The sequence below is a fragment of the Phalacrocorax aristotelis genome, chromosome 1 (genome assembly GCF_949628215.1).
Source record: "Phalacrocorax aristotelis chromosome 1, bGulAri2.1, whole genome shotgun sequence".
Taxonomy (NCBI): Eukaryota; Metazoa; Chordata; class Aves; order Suliformes; family Phalacrocoracidae; genus Phalacrocorax; species Phalacrocorax aristotelis.
This window is the reverse complement of record NC_134276.1, coordinates 165,664,521-165,687,000: the sequence shown is the minus strand read 5'-3', so window position 1 is coordinate 165,687,000 and position 22,480 is coordinate 165,664,521. Positions and strand designations below refer to the sequence as shown.

At 39.7% G+C, this 22,480-nt stretch overlaps 1 protein-coding gene across 2 annotated transcripts in view; it reads left to right on the top strand.

The window, feature by feature from the left end:
• Positions 1 to 22,480, top strand: part of ANO4 (anoctamin 4) — a 138,327-nt gene that overhangs the window by 59,326 nt on the left and 56,521 nt on the right. The window contains exons 4-8 of one of the 2 annotated variants that reach the window (XM_075080070.1): positions 330 to 430; positions 685 to 786; positions 3,691 to 3,735; positions 9,562 to 9,693; positions 21,753 to 21,859. In XM_075080070.1, coding sequence (XP_074936171.1) covers positions 330 to 430; positions 685 to 786; positions 3,691 to 3,735; positions 9,562 to 9,693; positions 21,753 to 21,859 — 487 coding nt within the window. Of the gene's footprint in view, positions 1 to 329; positions 431 to 684; positions 787 to 3,640; positions 3,736 to 9,561; positions 9,694 to 21,752; positions 21,860 to 22,480 lie in introns of those variants that run through there. The other variant, XM_075080059.1, reaches the window with a different exon arrangement.

Below are 22,480 nucleotides of genomic sequence, written 5' to 3'. Positions count from 1 at the left end.
CCAAGCTTCCAGACCCAGATTTACCCACCAGCCTTATTCCCACCCCACACGTGGGTAAATAACAACAGCCTCCCTTCCACGTCCTCCTTTCCATGTGAAGGAAACACATTTGCAAGCCAGAAGGGAGTCACTCACAGCATGGCTTTCAGAAAACCAGAAGGAAAATAAGTTGACAAAATACTGATAGAACTACATGTGCTTGAGGAAGAATCAGGAAGAGGGAGGAGTGGCACAAGACCAGAAAAATAGATGTTGACCACTGACCACAGTTTCCTCCTTTTTTACTTGAAAAAGTAAGCCCTGGTGGCTGTTCTGTTTTTCTTTTGCAGTCATCTCTAACAAACAGCGACATCATCTTTGTGAAGTTGCATGCCCCTTGGGAGGTCCTGGGCAAATATGCTGAACTAATGAATGTAAGAATGCCTTTCAGGTAGGTGTAGTTGTATTTTGTCTCAACCTCCAAAGTCACACTATACTGTAAAGCTAATGTAATAATAATACCACAATGCACTGGGAAAAGCTCTTCTATAAAATACCACACATCTTTAGAAAATATAAATGGAGTACCTTAGATACCATATCCATTGCCGTTTTTGTTAATGCCTGCAATTTCAGTACAATGCTGGTTTGAAATTAAGGTGAGCTGTAGCAGTGCAGCTGTTTTCATGGGTATTCTATCCTTAGGCCCTTTAACCCCTTCAATGCTGGAGCCCCCTGCATACTTGTGCGCTGCTGTTTTTTAAATGGACATTTCATTGAAATCAATGGGAGGTCAAGAAGATCCAGGTACGTAAGGCAGCACAGAAAGTGCATGTCTGTTGGACGTATCTGGTATGTTCAGCACCTGTAAATTGCTTATATAGTGTGTAATTATGGAAATACAGATTATAAATAAGTATCCCACCTAATACGAGAAAAATTCAGACTATAAAATGTTTTTTTTCTGTGGAGCAAATAAGGAACTTATATTAAATGCTACTGATAACCAAATTAATTCCACATTGCCATTCATATTATTTTTATTATCTATTTAATATTATTTGCATGTCGGGCTATAAAATTTTCTATGTAAAATATTGATTTTACTCCGCTGGTTATCAGAACTGTTAAAATAGCGTAAAGATTCCACTGGAAATGACCAAAGCCAATGAACTGAGAGGTCTTGATTCTTCTTTCAGTTAGCAGGGTTTATAGATGCATAACTCCATTGATTTTAATGGAATTATTCCTGAGCAAGAAAAGGATCAGACCCAGAATATGCAACTAGTGAGTTGGTGTCCTTTGTAGGATTTCTATTCCTGTTTTCTTCTTACTTAAGGATGAAAAATGCCTCTGAATTGAGACAAGCTGTAGCAGTACAGAACTTGGTAGGAAAAAGGGATATGAATTAAGGACAAAATTGCAGGTTTATTCTGTATGTATATTGGTTTTCGTTTTCACAACAAATCTTCAACTGTTGTTTCTTGTGCTTTTAGTGATAGAGAGAAAAATATAAAAGCTATCACAAGTCATTGCAAGATATGAATATTCTTTTAACAAAGTGTTCTAGCCATGGAAAAAAATGGGCTGGGCCAAAAGCATACCTCCTTTGACTTATGTGGCATTCCTTGAGATGAACCTGCCCCACTAGGGGAGGATAAGGTCTCATGATTAAGAAATACACCAGGAACTCAGATTTTAGTCACCGTAAGCAACTTGTTCTTTCCTGATCTGAAGTCCCTTTTTCCCCTGAAATCTATCTTTCGGCAGACAGCAAAGTAGGTGCCATATGGATTATACAGAAAGCGTCAAAAATACTAAAGTTTTCTTGACTTGCTTCAGGACTATGGCTTCATTCTTTCCACATCCACACAGAGAGAATTATTACAGTATTGTTAAGAGGAAATCATGGTGATTTACTAACGTCTGCTGGGCAGGCATTTAAATTTTATTTTAAAAGCAACAGTACTGTTTACCATTTAAAAACAAGGGGACCAACATTTTACAAAATGTCCACTAACCTAGACTGCCTGTTTCCAGGTGCCCTTGTCTGACCCCTTGTTTTAAGGGCTGCTGATTGCTTGCACCTCCCAATATTTTAGGTTGGAATTGTCCAAGCTCCACACATCAGCGAATAAAACCCTTGCTGTTTCAAAGCAGGGGTGCCAAAACAGTGGATACCTCTGAATATTTGAAGCAAAACCAAGAAGTGGATGGCATCTTCAGAAACACTTATCTTTGACCCTTCTCTGCTCCTGCTGAGTACAGCAAGATAACACTATCTTGTGGATGAGTTGGCCAAAGGAGGCCGGCCAACATGAAACTGTTTTGAAAATTTCACTTCACCAGCACAATATAGACACTGATAACAAAAACAATGTCAAAATATTACATGTTATTTAAATTCTAAGTTCTGAAAATTAACCTGGAATTCTAACCAGGTTTTTTTCTATAGTTTATAAAGCATTAGTGCTGTCTTATTTTAGAAAGGTCCCGATCATGCTTGCTTTTGGAACTTGCCTTGGGGCAAGTTCCTTCTAACCATATTTCTATGGTACATTTAATATACACAAATATTCAGAATGAAAAGTATGATATGAGCCCTTCATTTTCCAGAAGTGGTACGGTTCAGCGTTACACCATGGAACCTCTCAGAATATACAGAAACCACCTTGAGTTAACGATGACCTCCAGCGAATGACAAAGTCAGCCTCTGGAGGAGGAAACTGGAGTTCAGGCAGGCACCCAAATCTTCCAGTAAGGAGTATAAGCCCCAACCGTAGACGTGAAAGCCCTCAGATTTTCTTAACTCTCGTGAAGATGTGATCTTTCTGCTGAAGATGATTGGTTAAATCCTGGAAGCTGTGGTGTTATAGACACGTACGAGGAGAACAAGAGCTGCCAGCAGCAGGTGGGGCAGGAGGTAGACTCCCGTTCTGGATCTACACAGGATGGTTATGGTACCACTCCACTTGCCCACCCCAGGCGATGTGAGCCCTACAGGGCTGGTCAGGAAGAAAGCCAAAAGTGTGGTCAGCAAGTGTCTGCTCATGCACCCTTGTCTGTTCACTGGTTCTCCACATGCACTCCCACACAGCTTATTGCACTGACAACAGAAATCAGCCGTGCCTGTATAAGGGGCAGAGGGAGTGGTTGCATATTTGGTGGGGTTTGCTGAGCACATGTGCAGTTGCTTACCTAGCCTAGCCTGTTTCAAGGGCTGTTACTCCAACAGCAAGCACTGGTCCCGGTTGGTGTTGCATGTGCTATGGCATATTGCAGCATCAGGCCCCACTGTCCTGGCTTTTCTAAGTGATTCCCCTGGTGTTTCACCAAATGCAGTTTTAATAATTAACTAGTGGATGTGACATAATTTATCCATATTTGGCCTATAAAATTCCTATGCAGGCCTATAAAATTCCTGCAACGGTTTGTGGTCTTCTCTGAAATAGAAACATCTTTGGGTCCCTGTCTTTCATGCATGACAAATAGCAGAAAAAGAGAAGACAATGGGAAAACCATGACCTTGCAATTCAAATGCCACCAGAGTCTGTGTGGCTTCCTGTGACAGTTCTGTTAATCTCTCTTTTAGTCTCTTCCTCCACCTCTTACAGGCTTCTGTCTTCAATCTCCTTTCCTTCCTTGCTAGTTCATACTGTAACTGACGATGGGTTTTCTTCTCGACTGGCTTCATTTTTGCTGTTCTTCCAGGAGAAAAATCTATTACCTGCACCGCCGATACAAGTTCATGAATAGGTGAGTACAGTTTTTATGCCAGTCCAGTTTATGTTCATTCGGACCCAATAACAAAAATAATGGTTAAGGTCAAGCTGGAAGGAAAAATTTATTAGCTGTGTATGTAGGAAGGATGGAAGGAATCGTTACAGACTAGGACATCTGCAAAAACACATACAGAAGTTATGTTTTTAAGGCATCTGCCATGTGAAAGTGTTGCCTTTTTTAGGAATAAGGAAATATTTTTCAACTGATGGAGTCTTTTAAAGAGTAAGTGTGTTACTGCAAACACTGTATCTCTTTCTTTTCATGTAGCTCATTAGGGAGTATTTTTGGGGTTAAAATACCACAGTTATGGCTTTTTTTTGTTTGTTTCCATGCACCTTCCTTACTTGTAGTAGTGATGGTATTATTGATTTATTGCTTCCTCTGTAGGGATGCTTAGTACTTTGTTGGTAGATAGGAAAGCAATGAACCAAGTTCATCTCTGGTGTAACATTATTGAGCTTGAGAGATGAGTATTTTTCAAGAAACTCTGAAGTGCTTTCACTCAATTATTAAATATCTTTAAGGTTGTGCTCCATGCCTGTTTTATGCCTGACTTAATGCAATGAAAAAGTTCCAATGCTGCAGTTTGCATTTTCTTTTTGATATATTGCACAATCAAATGCAAATGTCTCCAAAAAGCCTAAAAAATACACAGGCTTGGCAAAGACCAGATCATATGTTAGCATTTAATGCCACAGTGCTGTTGATGGAGTTTTCAAAAGGGTCTAGCATTTGATTCACTGTCTCACTCTGAGGTCAGTGGAAAAACTCCCATGAACCTCTGAGAGAGAAGAATTAGCTTGGAAATACCTGCATTTTGGAGTAAAGAGCTGTATCACTCTGCAGATAAGGTCAGTAGATGAACATTCATGGGAAATATATCACATATTATCACTGTGCTGTATGAGCATATTAAAAAGTAGTTTGTATATTCAATTGCATCACACTGTGCTGGTGACTTGAAAGTACCAGCACCGATCTCACATTATCATATTTTCTTCTTTATATTAGTAAGGGCTCTTACTAATGGGCTCTCTGTGGAGTTCAGACATTTTAACAAGTTGACACAGGCTAATAGATGCACACAGTTCTAAAGCTTGTTGATGCTTCCTACTTTCCATCCTCACCTTACAATAAATACTATAGTGCCTGTTTACTTTGTAATTTGTCTTGATTTTAATTAAGACATGGCTGCTTTGAATAAAGCAATAGATTAAGAGGAAGGAGTAGGTTAAGATTCTAGCATTTATATGTGGTGTATGAAATTTTGATTTACATTAATTTCCTTAAAAGTCAGGATGCGATTTGAAGTCAGTATGGGAAGAGTTATGATCCTTTTCTGGTATTTTAGTTCCTGAGTAATGATGACACTTGACTAAACTCAATTTTTATGTTCAGGTCTATAAATAGCTACTTGGGGTGGAAAAGCTATAACTGAATAGTCCCAGTGGAAAAAATAAAACATTTACACCTTTATTTTCATTTATGTGAAACTCAGATATACAGCTTCAATAAAAGCATCTATTTCCTCTACTCCTAGTTCAGTGAAGATTACAAATAACTGAAGCTTTGGTCCATTTTTCTGAGCTAAGTCAAACATTATATTGACATTCAGGCAAAATTTATTTTGAAGAGGACTTTTGTTACAAGGTAAAGCCCAGAGCAAGTCACTTGCAACTTGTCAAACTGACTTGAATTTTCTCTCTGAAAAATTGTCATGATCCCAAAATTTCAAATAACAAAACTCCTCTCATATATTCTAGAGGAATGGAGGGGTATCAGGCACCTTTACAGTACCTAGAACTCTACCTGTATTGTGGCTAAAAACTAAACTAAGACAATATCTAGCACTACAATATGTGTTAAGGTCTATCAAAGCTGAGCCAGAAATAAAAACCCGTCTTGATTAAAAACATATTTTTGTTAACTTCCTCCTCCCATTGAAAATAATTATTCTACCCCACTTCCTAGTGAGAAACCAGTTTCTTTGAAATTATATGAGAAATCCTTTGTGTGTGTTAAGCACAATCCTAGTCCCCTTTTCTTCAGAAGGACAATACTGCATAAAGACTAGACCTGGAGAGCACGGCAGGATTGAAGTGGAAGAGATTCTGTCTTTGAGACACTGTGTGAATTAAGAAAGTTAATTTTTTCCATGTGAGGGTAAAAAGTGTTTTTAAAGAAGGAATTTAGGAAGGATAGTATCATCAGATCTTCCACTCTCCTCTTTCATTGTGGCTAACTCTACAGTGCCTCATCACTGCATGCACTCTATTGTTCTTGTGTAGGTTGCTCTGCTTTCCAAACACTGTTTCCCTATTCAGCTGGTCTATAAGCTTCTCCGTAAGGGAAAGTGAGGCATGGGTTAGCCTTGAAGAAGCAGTAAAACATGGTAGATTTTTAACACTGTGTGTCTGTGTTTGTTAGCACCAACACCACTCTTTCAGCTTTTTTTTTTTTTTTGAGAGAGAGATGCTCCTGTAGCGTATAAAGCCTACAGTGCTTGCTGCTGGCACTGTTGGAGTGTCCCGGAGGCAATTTAAGAGTTTGGTCAATTTTCTTTTCCAAGGAGATAACTAGGGTTTTTTCCCTAGGGATGGCTTTGTTGTATTGTATGTTCTGGGCCTTGCAGAAAGGCTTTGCAAGCTTTTCAGACCTGTTTGCCAGCAGGGAAGGAGCAGGCTCACTGAGCATGCCAAGTAATCTGAGCCTTGGGAATGGCAAACCAGTCATATTCTGGGTACACTCAGTAAGAAGCCAGCACGAATAATGCATTGCTCTTAAGTGGGGAAAGCACTCTGTGTGTGCTGTGTGTGCATGCATGGTGTGATAAACCTGCAGCACACATATCTCAAATGTGCACATTGACTTGCAGGATGAGTGGAAAACAGATTGCAGATTAGGAAGACTGTTAATAGCTTAGAGAATAATGACTTTTGTCAACGAATAAGCATGGAATGGGGTATTTAGAAAACCTGCCTGATTCCTCTTCCCTTTTCCATATCCAGAATCACTAAGGCTGCTGAATATACAGTAATGCAGAGCTTGTGGCCTTTACGGGGGGAAAAGTGGAGGCCGAGAGAGAGGGAATCGCCCTGGAGATAACTTACTTTTCCCTTGTCATTCCTATCAGTGTCTGCACAGACTAGCTCAAGGCTGTCAGGCCGGATGCTGCAACTGGAGAGTTACAGTTGGTCAGGCCCTTTACAATGCTGGGATCTGACATCTCGCCTGCACTCAGACACAGACATTTGCAAACTACCTCTTCCTGCAATCTGAACTGCTGGGCCAGTGCAAACACTGCCCATAAAGAGATTATGCTTAATTTAGTATAAGTCTTATGTTATGTTCACATACACATTCCAGTTCTTCCAAACAGTCCTGATGGTAAATTTGCCCCCCACCATGCTATTCCCAGAATGGGAATACACAAATGGTACCAAAACAAGTCAAGCTAATTTGTATGCAATTTTTAAATGTGCCCATGTTTAAAGATTCACATTAGCTTTCTTATCCAGGATAAAAACACCTGATGGGAGAATGTTGAATATTCCAGGAAATATTATATGTATTGTAAATGAAACTATGTAATAATTTCATGTCACTTTCCCACACACTCAGCTGCTTGGGTATAGATTGCCTTCACAGAATCACAGAATGGTAGGGTTTGGAAAGGACCTCGGAGATCATCTTGTCCAACCTCCCTGCTTGAGCAGGGACACCTAGAGCAGGGGGCACAGGAACGCATCCAGGTGGGTTTTGAATGACTCCAGGGAAGGAGACTCCACAACCTCCCTGGGCAGCCCATTCCACTGCTCTGTAACCCTCACAGGAAAGAAGGTTTTTTGCATATTGAGGTGGAACTTCCTGTGTTCCAGCTTGTGCCCACTGCCCCTCGTCCTCTCATTGGGCACCACTAGGAATACTCTGGCCCAACCTCTTGACACCCACCCTTCAGAAATCTATAAGTATTGATGAGATCCCCTGTCATTATTCTCTTCTCCAGGCTGAACAAACCCAAGTCTCTCAGCCTTTCCTCATAAGGGAGATGCTCCAGTCCCCTGATCATCTTGGTAGCTCTCCACTGGACTTGATCAAGCAGTTCCCTGTCCTTCTTAAACTGGGGGCCCAGAACTGGACATAGTACTCCAAATGTGGTCTCAGAAGGGCTGAGCAGAGGGGGAGGATAACCTCTCTCCATCTGCTGGCCACACTCCTTTTTATACACCCCAGCATACCGTTGGCCTTCTTGGCCACAAGGGCATAGTGCTGGCTCAGGGCCAGCTTGCTGTCTACCAGCACTCCCAGGTCCTTCTCAACAGAGCCACTTCCCAGTAGTTCAGCCCCCGTCCTGTACTGGTGCATGGGGTTGTTCCTCCCCAGGTGCAGGACCTTGTACTTGCTCTTGTTGAATTTCATGAGGTTCTCCTCAGCCCAGCTCTCCAGCCTGTCCAGGTCTCGCTGAATGGCAGCACAGCCTTCTGGTGTATCAGCCACTCCTCCCATCAGGTATCATCAGTGAACTTGCTGAAGTTACACTCTGTCCCTGCATCCAGGTCACTGATGGACATGTTGAACAGGACTGGACCCAGCACAGACCCCTGGGGAACACCACTAGTTACCAGCCTCCAATCAGACTCTGCCCTGTTGATCGCAACCCTCTGAGTTCTGTTGTTAAGCCAGTTCTCAATCCACCTCACTGTCCAATCATCTAACCCACCCTCAAAGTGACTGCACAGAGCTCACAGCATTTGCTGGACATAGAGTTATTGCACTGACTTCTGTCAAAAGAAAAGAAACAAATACATTTCCAGTCCTTGAACTTTATCCAGAACTGGACCTAAATTTCAGAGGATGTTGATTCATGCCCTTTTAGCTCCAGTTTTGAAAGATTCATCCACTGACTGAAGTATGTGCATAGTCCATAATTTACAGTATATGATTTTTGCAGGAAGGGATCACTGATTAGGACTTGAAGGTGTTAGGAACTTCTGAGAGAGTAGGGCTATTGGCCAGACATATCTCATCTTTCTTATGTATTTTTCATAATAACATTTTAGTTTGGATTTGATTTTGGTTTATATTATCTTCTCCAATCAGCTCTGATTCTTCCCTTTGCCTTCATTTTGGTGCGCATCTTTGCGTAAGTGCACTTGCAGTAAAATCTGCCCTTTCTCCAGCTTGATCTTAGTTTTCTTTCACCTTCTAAATATAAGAATCTGTGTAGCAGTCACCTATTAATTTATACACTGAGTATTCTAGTTTCATGGAGGTTGTAGTATTACAAGACACTACAACTGAACCAAATGAGCAAAGTAGCCTATTTCTTATTGCATCAATTTTGAGCTAAGAATCTGTACCAAGAGCAGTAAAGGGATGCAACGTGCTGGGGTTTAGTTGCCAGAGGTCTCTGTCACAGTCTCTGATGTTCTAATGTTTATATGTCCAAAGTCTAATGTGTCAATTAAGCCTGAAATTTAAACTAACTCAACAGCTGAGAAATAGAGGTTTATAGAGTATTCAAGATCTTACTGGTCTGATAAGATTTATAGCAGCATGTACCATCAGCATTGTTTTTCTGTTGAGACAAAATAAGAAGCTCTCTGCTGAAAGCTGGTTATTAATAATCAAGTTCAGCATGTGTAATTTGGTCTGCCTCAAAAAAGTCAAAAGACATTGCATCTTTTCTAGTTGTAAATATTAAGTGGCCTAGTTTGCCAACACGTGTTCTTCGTAAGTGCTCTGTAATGTAATGAAAAAAACAGTATCTCAAATGCTCACACTTTTCATGTGCTGCAGGATCGAGAAACAAATAAGCAGGTTTCGAGGATGGTTACCTAAAAAGCCAATGAAACTGGACAAGGAGACACTGCCAGATCTGGAGGAGAATGACTGCTATACTGCTCCATTCAGCCAACAAAGGATCCATCAGTGAGTATTTTATTATATCTTAATTACAAGATGAAAACTTTTCCTTCTGGATTCACCCTGGAAAAAATTGATTTCTTAGTTCATGTCTTAAAGACTAGTGCCTTCAAATTAGTTCTTTGCCACAAAAAAAGGGAGAGATAGAGAGTCCCGAGAGAGCATAAAGACTGTCTACATTTCTAATAATTAAAGGTCCAGCTCAAAGCTAAAGGAAATCAATTGAGAAGTTCCTTTTAATTTGCTGGAATTTCAATTACACCCCTAACAGAGTCAAATGGCTAATTCTATCTCAGGTCAGAATTGTAGTTGTTCTTGGTTACTTAAAGATGTGATTAAAACTCCTTTTCAGCTTTTCTGTGTTTAGCATAATCAAAGTTAAGTCCTTTTAACATTGATGATCGAAATAAATTGATACTGTGTTTCATTCCTAGTTACAATTGTAGAAGAAATAGAACTCTAAGAAAGCAAAGAATGTCATTTTGTTTGTATTTCTCTGTCTTTAATGGAAGCAAAATTGCTTGCAAAATGCCAGTGGTAAGACCTATCAGTGACGCTTGTCCAAGCGTACAAATGGCACCAGTGTTGCACCAATGTCACTAGAGAAATCATTGGACTACTAAAAGCCTTTATTCACTTGCAAAATGCAAAACCCCATGTGACATTCTGATCCCATGTTGACCTTCACAGCTGTCAAATTTTGGAGGAAGAGGATGTCTTATGGGTAGTTACAGTGTTTGAGGTATGGGAAAGAATCATTAACTAATTGAGAACAAAATCACAAAGAATAGGCAGCACTGACCAGGGTACTAACAGGAGACACTGAATGAATTATAGGCAGTGTAAAAATCTGAAATACATGACCTTATTCGGGGAGAAGCCAAACCTAAGTTGATGTAATGCTCTTAAATGCCTCACTTTGAATGGACAATTTTCTAGGGACTGGATTTATTAGCTGCAATAGGAATGAATAACATGGATCTCCTCTGCCATAACACCCTCTGCTATTATGGGTAGCAGAATGAAGCCTCCATAATCCTAGGGAAAATGGCTACCAGCCTGCTTAGACACACACAAATCTACAGGGCTGTATGGGATCCACCCAAGGGAGCTGGTGGAAATATTCAGCAAGCCACTGTTCATCATTTATCAGCAGTCCTGTCTAACCGGGAAGGTCCCAGTTGACTGGAGGTTAGCAAATGTGACACCCATCAACAAGAAGGGCCAGAAGGGGGATCCGGGGAACTACAGGTCTGTCAGCCTGACCTTGGTGCTGGGGAGGGTTATGGAGCAGATCACCTTGATGCCATCACGCGGCACGTACAGGATAACCAGGCGGTCAGGCCCAGTCAGCATGGGTCCTGATTGACTAACCCAATTGATTGATTGAAATGACTAACTAATTGACTAACCTGATTGATTGAAAGGCAGGTCCTGATTGACTAACCCAACCTCCTCCTATGACAAGGTGACCCACTTAGCAAATGAGGGAAAGGCTGTGCATGTTGTCTACCTAGACTTTAGTAACACCTTTGACACCATTTCCCGCAGCATTCTCCTGCAGAAACAGGCAGCTCATGGCTTGGACAGGTATACTCTTTGCTGGGTAAGAAACTGGCTGGATGTCCAGGCCCAAAGAGCTGTGGTGAATGGAGTTAAAACCAGTTTGCGGCTCATCACAAGTGGTGTTCCCCAGGGCTTACTGTTGAGGACAGTTCTGTTTAATATCTTTACCAATGATCTGAATGAGGGGATTGAGAGCACCCTCAGTAAGACTGCAGACAACACCTAGTTGGGAGGGTACGTTGATCTGCTTGAGGGTAGAAAGGCTCTTCAGAGGGATCTGGACAGGCTGGATCAATGGGCTGAGGCCAATTGTATGAGATGCAACAAGGCTAAGTATCAGGTCCTGCACCTGGGTCACAACAAGCCCATGCAACACTACAGGCTTGTGGAAGAGTGGCTGGAAAGCTGCCTTGCATAAAAGGACCTGGGAGCATGTTGGTCAGCAGGACTAGGGAAGTGTTTGTCCCTTTATGCTCAGCACTGGTGAGGCCTCACTTTGATCACTGTGTTCAGTTTTTGGCCCCTCACTTCAAGAAAGCCATTGAGGTGCTGGAGCGCGTCCAAAGAAGAGCAACAAAGCTGGTAAAGTGTCTAGAGAGCAAGTCTTATGAGGAGCAGCTGAGGGAACTGGGGTTTTTTAGTCTGGAGCACAGAGGGCTGACAGGAGACCTTATCACTCTCCAACTACCTGAAAGGAGGTTGTAGTGAGGTGAGGGTTGGTCTCTTCTCCCAAGTGGTGAGTGATAGGATGAGAGGAAACAACCTCAAACTGTGTGAGGGAAGGTTTAGATTGGATATTAAGAAAAGTTTCTTCACTGAAAAGGTTGTCAGGCATTGGCACAGGCTGCCCAGGGAAGTGGGTGAGTCAGCACCCCTGGAGGTATTTAGAAGATGAGTAGACGTGGCGCTTGGGGACATGGTTTTGGGACAGTGGACTTGGCAGTACTAGGTTTACGGTTGGACATGATGATCTGAAGGGTCTTTTCCAACCTAAATAATTCTATGATTCTGTGATTCAGCAGAAAAACAAAACCAGGTACATAACTCCAGGGAAATTTCAGTAGAAGTCGTCTCCTATCACCGACCACCAGCCAGAGTTATCTCCACTAAATATCTGTGCCCTGATTAGACTTCAGGTTCAGACTACAGAGTCTTATGATACTTGAGCAAAAAGATGGGTCAGTTATTGTGCCCTGCAAGAAGAAGTAGTAGTACAAATTATTTTGAGAACAGACCAGTGATAATAAAAAATTAATAAATTGGTGGATGTCTAGGTTGATATTTATTAATAGTCATATTAACTAAACTTCCCTTAAAATTACAGCATGTAAGAAAGGGTTGTTTGGGTTTTTTTGTCTGGAGGAGACTTGGCATACAAACCAGAATATTTTTTTCATTCTTCTGCCTTGCTCATGTTTGTGTTGGTAAACTGGCAGCAGGGTGGTATTAAATACTGTGTTAGTTTCATTAACAATCCTGCTGTTGTTTGGCACTTCTTTTATATCATTTCAGACTTTGAAGCTCTGATCCCCAGCAGGCCTGACATTTTCTGTTTTGCTTTCCGTGTAGTCTTCCATTCCTTTTGTGTAGTCTTCCATTCCTTTTGTGTGGGGACTGATAAAATGCTTGCTGAGCTGGCCTCCTTCTCCCAAAAGGTGCTGGCTCTGACAGGATTCTTGTGTTCCTGTCATGCTCCAGCCTGTTGGCTGTGTCTGTCTTATTCTGCTTCACTAAAATTTTGAAATATAATGACTTGTTCAATATTCATCTAAGTGAGTTGCATGTAAACATTTCAGTTGTTCCAAGAATTTCAGGGTATGTTGGTAAGCAGAGCATTTCAGGAACATCTTTAGTACGTGCTTTTAATCTTTGACTGTGGAGTGTGGGTGTCAAATAATTGGAAAAGTAGAGTTAAAAAGAATAATTTTATTAGTATCAGTCAACAGTCAAGGAGTGTACTCTGTTGGAGTTCACTTACCTTGTACAAATTGCTGCTTACTTTGTGCAAATTGCTGGTTCTTCCAAAATATACATAAACATTCTGTTGAAAGAGCTGTATATAATGAACCAGTAGTGAAGATGCCTTCCTATCCCCAAACATGGGGAAAGTATGAGTAGAAGTGGATTTTTTAATTTATGTTTACCACAACACATATTAACTGACATAGAAATTACTGTGACTGGCACCTTCATTTGCCTGAGTCATTTGTGCCAGATGAGGGTTTGATCACTAAGGAAATTATTTCTCTTTCACCTCTACCCACTGCTAAGTGTAGTAACCTTCACAAGGGCAGCACTGATAATTGTCACCCACTCAGATCAGTAACAGAGACGCTACGAAGTTGAGAAAATCCTGCCTCCATATTAGATGAAAGTTTCAGTTTTCAGTTGTCACTGTTGCATTACATAAGCTTTTGCTTGGTTTTTAACAAATAAGAAGTTACTAATTGAATGTAAAAAAATTTTTAAACCTTTTTAGGTTTAAAAGCTTCAAGGCTTTTATTTAAATTTCTAACCCAGAGCCCCACAATACTGTTTTAGGAATGTGTAGATAAATAGATACTGAAATTCTTTAGCTGCAGAAATAAAGAATTGCCACCTACAATAATTTAGCTTGCAGTTTGTCAGTGGTAAGAAAAGTCCATACATTCTCATATTTGGTGTAGTTAAGGTTTTGCTAGAGTGCTTTTACTGTTGCCATTACAATGCAATTATAATGGAGTCTACATAATTTTCATGGACAGTTACTTGTGGAGTTCACATTGTCTTCAACAAGTACATTATCCTGTAGGCTAGAATAACAGTGACTGTCTCTTGCCTACTCTTGGGCTTTTAGATGTGACCCTGCATCCCTTTCCACCACACACTTGTGCCAAAACTGATTCAGACAAAACATGCACTGGGCAGGGGGGTGGGGAGGGGGGTGGGGGGGCGCCAGGGGGTCCCAGTAACGCATTAATGCTCTGCTGGCTAACTTTGGTGTTGTTCGAGACTTTTCATCCACCATAGGGCCATTTTTTGAAGAAGGAAAATGTTAGTAGCATGTTGAACTCTTGAAGTCCCCAGAGAATGGGGAATAAATGCAAGGCTTTCAGACCCTCTGCACTGTGTTCAGGTGGCAGCTGAAAAATGTCACCAGCGTCTGCTTTTCCTTTATATCAGACCTTATGAACAGATTCTGAGTTTCAAGTTTATAGTAAAAGAGATAACATTTTCTTGCAAATCTGGAATCCTGAATGAGAAGAAGAGATGAGTGGAAAGTACATTAAACTGTCCTTTCAGAAACAGCCCCAGGAGCTTAAAGCATATAATCAATCTTTTAATTACACTGATGATGATTTTTCTGGATATCGTACAAGTATTTCTGGAGAGCAAGATAGGTACTTTTGCCAGTTGAACATATCTTGGATTTCTGTGTTGTCATAAATCAATGTTTATCTAAGACATGCTGAACAATTGCTTAATGGCCATGTAGTATATAATTCACAGATACAACCATCTTGGAAGCGTAACTCTCCTTATCCTGATTTTTCAGATAAGATCTCCATGTCTTCACTGTAGGTTTTACCACATACCATAGCTGGAGGTTGCAGAATTCTTCCCTCTCTCCTGGTTTTATGTGCCTTTACTTTTCTAAAATATTATTCCTTAAATATTTATATGAGCTTGTCCATGTTTGATGTTCATCTAGAAATTGTGATATTGCAATTTAGGTCTGGAATTCCTTATTTCTTCCTTTCTTCATAACCCCAGACATTTTTCACCTCAGCGAAGAACAGGCAATTTATCTTTTTTGAGCCACAGTTTGCACATCTAGGTCTCCAGTCTGATACAGATGATGTTTGAAACATGACATGAGTATGCTCTTCATCTGTGATAGCTCCTTTTAGAAACATGGAATGACAGATAACTGACAGTACTTACAATGCTGAGTCTGGGAAGGAAAATAGTTAAGACCAAAACCAGCAAATCCTGATCAGGCCTTTTTTCAATAGGAATTATATTTTTGAAGGGAAATAATAGCTTTCAGAAGAAACAAAATTTGTGTTAAGAGACACAGCTAACCATCTGCCCACCTTCCAAAACAGGCAAAGAAGAAAACTGCAAGAATCACATTTGTAAGCCTATAACTTTTGCAGTGTGACTTAACGTTTTCTTTTAATGGAATTATGACGTACATTATAGGGTGTATCACAAAATTGTCAGTACAAGAGAAGACCTAAATTTGTCTTATTTCCTAAGTATAAGGAAATATCTTTTTGGAGGAAACAAGCTTTGCCTGGCTGAGGCAAGCATTTTTTTGGAATTGAGTGAATACAAAATTATAATTGTCAGGATAGACTTTTGAGTAGTATCTCTCTTCTGCAGCCACAGCGTGGGAAGGGCTTTGTTTATGTCAAAGCATTTCTTCTGAAAATTATCAGCTACAAGAATGCATGCTGCACAATATGTGAAAAATGTTTTCCATCGGATACGATGATAATTAGTTATTTTTCTACTACATGTTAGTTATTTTATGTAGTGAGCTGCTAGTCAACTGGGAATAGTAACAGTAGCAATTAGCTGCAATTTCTTAGATAGCTGTATACTAGCTAGGAAAATGCTTTTAATTGCTATTTAGAGATTTCAAACCTTATATCAGGAGCTATTTTCTCCGGTATTTTTTTCTGTCCAAACATGCTAAACTCTCTGGTTAAATATTAATCTAATATATAAATTAAAAAAAAAAAAACCACTTAAAAATAAATATTTATTCCTTCAGTGAAAATCAGATAAAAATTTACACAGTTAGGAGGAGTAGGACAATATCTGGATCAATTAAACAAAACTGGCCCTTTATACCAAAGGTTAATGGACTTATTCTCATTTGTATTATGTCCCCTTGTGGTAAATTCTGTATCTTTGTCAGTTTTCCAAGATATGTATCTCTCAGGGTGGAGTTACATTTTAAGCTTTCTCTGATGCTCAGATCAGCCCTAAAAAATTCCATCTCCACGAAGATGATCTGTGCCTATGTCACCCTGAGATGCCTCACCCCAAGATCAGGGAGCTGCTACCACTGGAGACAACGCACAGGGCTGAATGGGCACATTTACTTGTTTTGAACCAGAAGAGTCATTCTTGTGTTTATATTCATCTACAGTATAATAACTATACATTTGCAAATGGCTCTTTATAAGCAGGGAATCACAGTTCTGTAAGATTCCTGCTCTTAAACAAATCTTTGTGCAACGAAACTTGGAAATGCCCTGTAATGGGTTTTTTAAATCCTCTCTGATTCTGGAAGTTTTAATTGCCTGGCAAACTGAATGAAACAGGGTATCCCTGAAAAATATATAAAGCTTATTCTATCTCAGCTTAATATTCCTGAGTGAACAAATTTAAATTAAAAAGTGATTTGGGTGGCAGGGTGATTTGCGGAGAAGGGCAGAGGAAGGTGGATGAGAGATTCAGCACTTTCATGACTCTCTATTTTACTTTAGCAGTTTTGAGGCTGTGATGTGCCAAATCTGAAACAGACAAAGCCACTAATACATTCTTAATCCCAGTGTGATCCTGTTTTAGGCACACAATGTGAAAAATTCCTGATAACCATTGATAAATATTTTCTTTTAGATAAAAAAGTCAGCTGCAGCCTTAAAAGTCAGGCAAAATGAAGATAAATAGAAAGTGAGAATATACCCATTTTCAAACAAATAAACTACAGGGATGTATAGTAGTAATCTCACCGGAATATTGCAGGCTCATCTTGTTGCTGCTACTACAGCTGATGATCTGCTTTCTCTGATGTTAAATGAGGTTAAAACCTGCTATTGCCTCAGTCAACAACAGCTAGCTACTGCCAGTGGTTTACCTGGGAGTGCAGAGGGTTGGGCATTTCTCCTGCGCTAAAGAATACACACCTCATATAGTGATTACTGCTACAGACAACATCTGTGCTTTTAGTTTGAACTGCTGCCAGCAATAGACATTTGCTTGAAACATACCGTTTTGTATGGTGAGTGTCAGACATAGAATATTTCAGTGTCTGGGGATCCTGTGGAGCAAAGATGCACATTGATACGTGCATGTATACATCCTGACTTTGTAGCTTTGTAACCAGACCATGGGTGTTCAGCTTTCAGCTTGTGTATCTTATCAGTACAGCACAAAATAGCCTTTTCCTGCCTTTTGCTTCTCCAAAATAAATTGAAAAGTAAAACCATTTTTATTTCAAATGGGTGTTAGACAAAGATTTAAGAGCTAAATTTAGCCCTAAAGGGTTTGTACAACCCACAAAGTTACCAAAGAGAATGTTTGAACAGGAATTCATTGGCGGTTTGTTCATGGTTGAATTTGCATTCATTCGAGGGCCTTCTTTAGATGACAGTTTTACTGTGCTTTGTTATCCATGGAAAGATACTTTGAATCTCCAGTTCAGAGTCTAATTAAGAAAGCTACAAATATAATTTCAAAGCAATTAACCTTCACGGACTCTTCATGTTGCTTACAGTATGAATGTAAGAGCAATATTTCCACAATGACATTTTTAAAAGGGACTTTAATTAAGGATCAACTCTGGAACCTTTCCTGCCAGAAGCTCTCTCATTATCTTCACTGGGATTTTCCTTCTGAGTAAGGACAGCTCACACAAATAAGACTTACAGGACCAGGCTAATGGTTATAACTGTTGTGGAACAAATTACTGGCTTTATTATCTACCTATACGTTAACTTCACAGGTAATAAAAATAATAGTGTATTAATCCTTAGTTATTTTTTATCTTACAAATGAGGTGATAAAGCAATCAAAACATTCAACTGAACTGTCTCCTAAATAAAGCCTGAACCCTTACTGAGCCTGAAAACAAGCTGTATTGCTCTTAAGAATAGTCAAGCCCTTGTGCATATTGAAATTCTAGCAAGGGCAGCAGAAACAGAACAGCTGAGGAAACTGTTCCATCTGAAAGCAACAAGGGTTAAAAAGCTCTCTAGAAAGCCTATGCTTTGTGCAGCTTATAGCTCAGTAATGTTTGATGAATCCTAGTTTGGAAAAGTCTTCAGCTCTGGCCCCTGCAAATGGAAATTTGAAGGATGAGATTCTGCACACACTGAGAAAGTCTTTCTCCTCTGAATTCCTCATTGGATGCTGTAGACCACGAAGTAGCCTTAATGGCTATTCTGTGAATATGGATTTACCACCCACATTCAGAAAGAAGACAACCTGGAGCACAAAATTTTTGGAGGAAGAAATGCCCTTGAAGAGTGGGAGAGAAGGTAGAGAGGGAGACGACCTTCACTGAACTGTATGATTCCCACCTGACAAGAGCAACTCCTGTGATTCTGGAGGTAAATTGAAACCTCCCTGGCATTGTCCTAATTTATGTGAACCTCTAACTGGGATGTTGTAACACATAGTTACAACTACTTGAGATATTGTCAACTTTTCAATGCCTCACACGTGTGTCTGCCTATTTTTGTTTCCCATGCCAGAGCTCTCAACCTCCTTCGTTATGGTGAGTGTTACTGCTCTTTCTGGGGCTACTTTACAGACAGTTTCACAGAAATGATCTGAGTATTTGAGTTAAGCAAAAGAAAAAAAATCCTGTGATTTTTATATTTAAAAATAGGTGAGGATTATTTTTAGCCTTTACCACATGTGATTCCATCCCAAAACATTGATATTGTTAGGGATAGTCCAAGACATCCAGAGGACTCATTTTGGCACTCCTTTTTCACCTTTGGTGAACTCTAGCATCTCTTCTGCATCCAAAACACTGAAGGACATGTTCTTGGCCTACATGGTGAGTTTTCTCTCTCCTCTGCCCCTCCTGCCCTCAGATGCCTTTTATTGGCACAAGGATGGGCAGGGCAGAACCCCTGCAGCTTTCATATTCACATGTGTTTTAGGACTGCTTCAGCTAGTTCTGGAATAGGCAGAGTTCTTCATGGCAGTTGTTGTACTGAGGTGTTGACATCTTCACAGACACAAAATGTTCGATTTTTTTCCCCTTTTTTTCATTCATGACTGATGAAAATAGAAGTGACTAAATTCAGAAAAACTATTAACATACTTGTCCAAAAAAGTTGTTGAAATAACTACCTGTAGTTGTAATATGACATAGTCATGATAACAGATGAGCAAAATAACCTTATATCAAAAGGAGAGTAGATTAACATTATTGGTGTTACTTGGATCAATGTTGCTGGTTTCCAATATGAGGTGATTCAGTTCCAAATTGAATCCTGCAAGAAGTCCTAGCTAAGTCAGAATGAAAATTACTGTGTTGTTCAGATTTCCTAAGTTGTCTTCACATTTCTTTTTCAATATGGTCTGGGAGGTGAGATCTTGGAGAGGAAGGTCAGACATTAAAAGAAAATTAAACATAGTGGGAAAAACACTAACTGTTCATTTCTGGTTTACTACTGTCTTTTAATCTGTTTCTGCTGCTACTAAAATGGCCCAATACAGAGCTCCAGCTTCAGCTGGCAATAATGCTGAACTATCTGCTTCAGAGTTTGAATTGTTTTTTTAACTAAATTCCTAAAGTATTAATTTTATCTGATTTCCCATTTGTCAAAGTCCTTCTAATAATTATTATTTTACATACTGATTACTTTCAACTAAATTTGGTACAGGTGTAACTGTCTCGAGGATAAGTACAGCCTTATTTACTTTGTGAGTATCGGCAGCTTGAAATGGAATAGAGGCCCAAAACTGTGCCTGTACAGAAAAGGCAGCAGCCAGTGCACACCAATTGTATATGCTGTTCAGTAGCAGCCCATTGGTAAATCATCACGCACATAGTGGTCAGCCAATATGCAAAAATCAAATTACTTTCAATAGGTACTGTAGGGCATGTGTAGGGGTGTGGGAATAGTAGGGGTGTGGGAGGAAGCCAGAAGTACAGTACTGAGTAGATTGTGGACATCGAAATGACCTGTGAGTATCTGGGGTGGAGTGGGAAAGGAGGCATGAGATGGTAACCTCTAGAAAACCAGGTTTCATTAATTATGGTGCTCTTGGAGCAACTTGTCTTTAATAATTTTACTTTGGGGGTTTTTTATAATCTGCCTTTGAAGCTGAACATAAGGAGCTTATAGATTGTCTTGTAGGGAAAATTTGGCAGAGAATTTTGATAATAAAGAGATAGCATACGGAGTCCCCGAAGTCCAGACTCCTTGGACTCCTTGCCTGGTTTTCCAAACGACTGTGGAGGTGCAAAGCCATGTATGATTTTCCGTGGGCAAAGATTCATTCTGAAAAAATGGGTTTTCATTTGGGTAAAGTTACCTGAGGGGAAAACTGAGCAGTACACCCCGTGTTGTGCAGAAGAGAAGGTGACATAAATCCATGCTGAGTTCCCTATCAAGATGATCTCTGTTACAGTCAGATTTGTCTAGTGTGTAGTCCTACAGGCTGGTCTCTCTATGACATCTCAATGATTTTACCATTTTATTTATCAGTTTATTCAATTCCCTAGCTCTCCACCAACACAGAGGAGGAAAAATATCTTACCTCCTAGACAAAGTATTTTAAAATATTTTAGCCCTTCTGTTCACTCAATTACTAAGGACCGCATTTTAAAAAATATTTAATTTCCTCAATATATGCACAGGTCTACGTAATCAGAGACTCCATCCACTTATCTGCTTAATCAAGTGTCTAAATGACTTTCACAGTCTATCCTGAAGCCCTACATACCTCAAGCAATTGTAAGAATTCTTTAGCAGTATTTAACTGACAAGTTGAAATGATATTTCTAAACACTTATGTTTGCATTTTTTCAGTGATTATGATGATATGCGAAAATATCTTGTTTTCCTTGAGTATGTATATTGGAATTAAGAAATCTATATAAAATATATTATGCCAGCCAATATAATCAATACAGTATGTTTTGTGGCTTTTTTTTTTTTAATTTCTTGGACTCATCACAATTTTGTCTAAACCATTGAACCTGCATTCATACATGACTCCATAAGTACCTTCCGAAAGCTAATTTTCTACTCTATTTTAGCTTCTAGGACCAAACATAGAAGTATATAATATTTTCCATTTCTAACATAGTATTTGATTTTCAGTAAGAGTGGTTTACCAAGTAGATGTTTCCATCTGACTCTTAATGATAAAGCATAATAAAGAAGCCTGAAATAGAAATCAAATGGGTATTTCTACAGCTGCACTTAAAAATCTTACTCTTTTGCAAATTTTTGTGCAAGTATTTTGTAGTTTTCAGTGAATTATCTAAAAGTGATGCTTGTCATAATGAATGCTTAAACATCTCTGATCTTTCTCCAGACTTCACCATGTAATTCTTTGTTAGGGAATGAATACTGTTACTGACATCATCTCATCCGGTGAATCATCTCACTTAATCTGGCACCCTTTAATCTTCCTCGCACTTGCTCACATACTGTAGATTTTGAGTATGGTATAGAGAGTAATGGAACTCAGTATGTGTTTTAAACATGCTACTATGTATTCCTGAGATGTCCTTTGTTTGTATTTTTATATAGCTTCATCATACACAACAAAGATACTTTCTTCAATAATGCTACGAGAAGTAGAATTGTACACCATATCTTACAAAGAGTGAAATATGAAGAAGGGAAAAACAAAATTGGTAAGTGCTGACCAACATGCTTTTAAACATGGGTGCTAAGTCCACCAAAAAAAGCGGAGAAGTCTGCCTGGGCTCGTAACAGACTCTTTCTTCTGCTTCCTTTTTAACACTTTTGAGCCATTTACATCTTACTCACTGCTGTTGTAGGGGCTTTGCCTGGAAGACCTGATAATTTCCCTGTAATATCAGGCTGCTTTCACAGGCATATATGTCACCACATGGGATTATCACCTCTGCAAGGAAAGAAACTGACTTAAGCAAGAAATAGGTACAGATTAAGGACCCTGGAAAAGCAAATAGACTCATGCAGAAAAGCTTCTACTCCTTCATAAAAATGTATTTAGAAGTATGGCAAGATTTGCGCTGCTGTACATCTCAGCCTGCAGAGCTTCTCCCTGGGTACCTGTCCACCCCCAAGGGAGGTGGAAGGTTCTGTATCTCTGTAGCTGCTGTAGGTCAAAAAGGAGTTCACCAATGACATTCTCAGTGCAAAGGATGCCATGCATAACTATGGCATCACTTTAAAGTAGTGGGTGGAATGGATCTTTGGAGCGGCACATATCCAGATCCAGGAGAGCAGGTGGTGAGAGAGGAAGTCTGGAGTACAAAACAGTGTGCCTC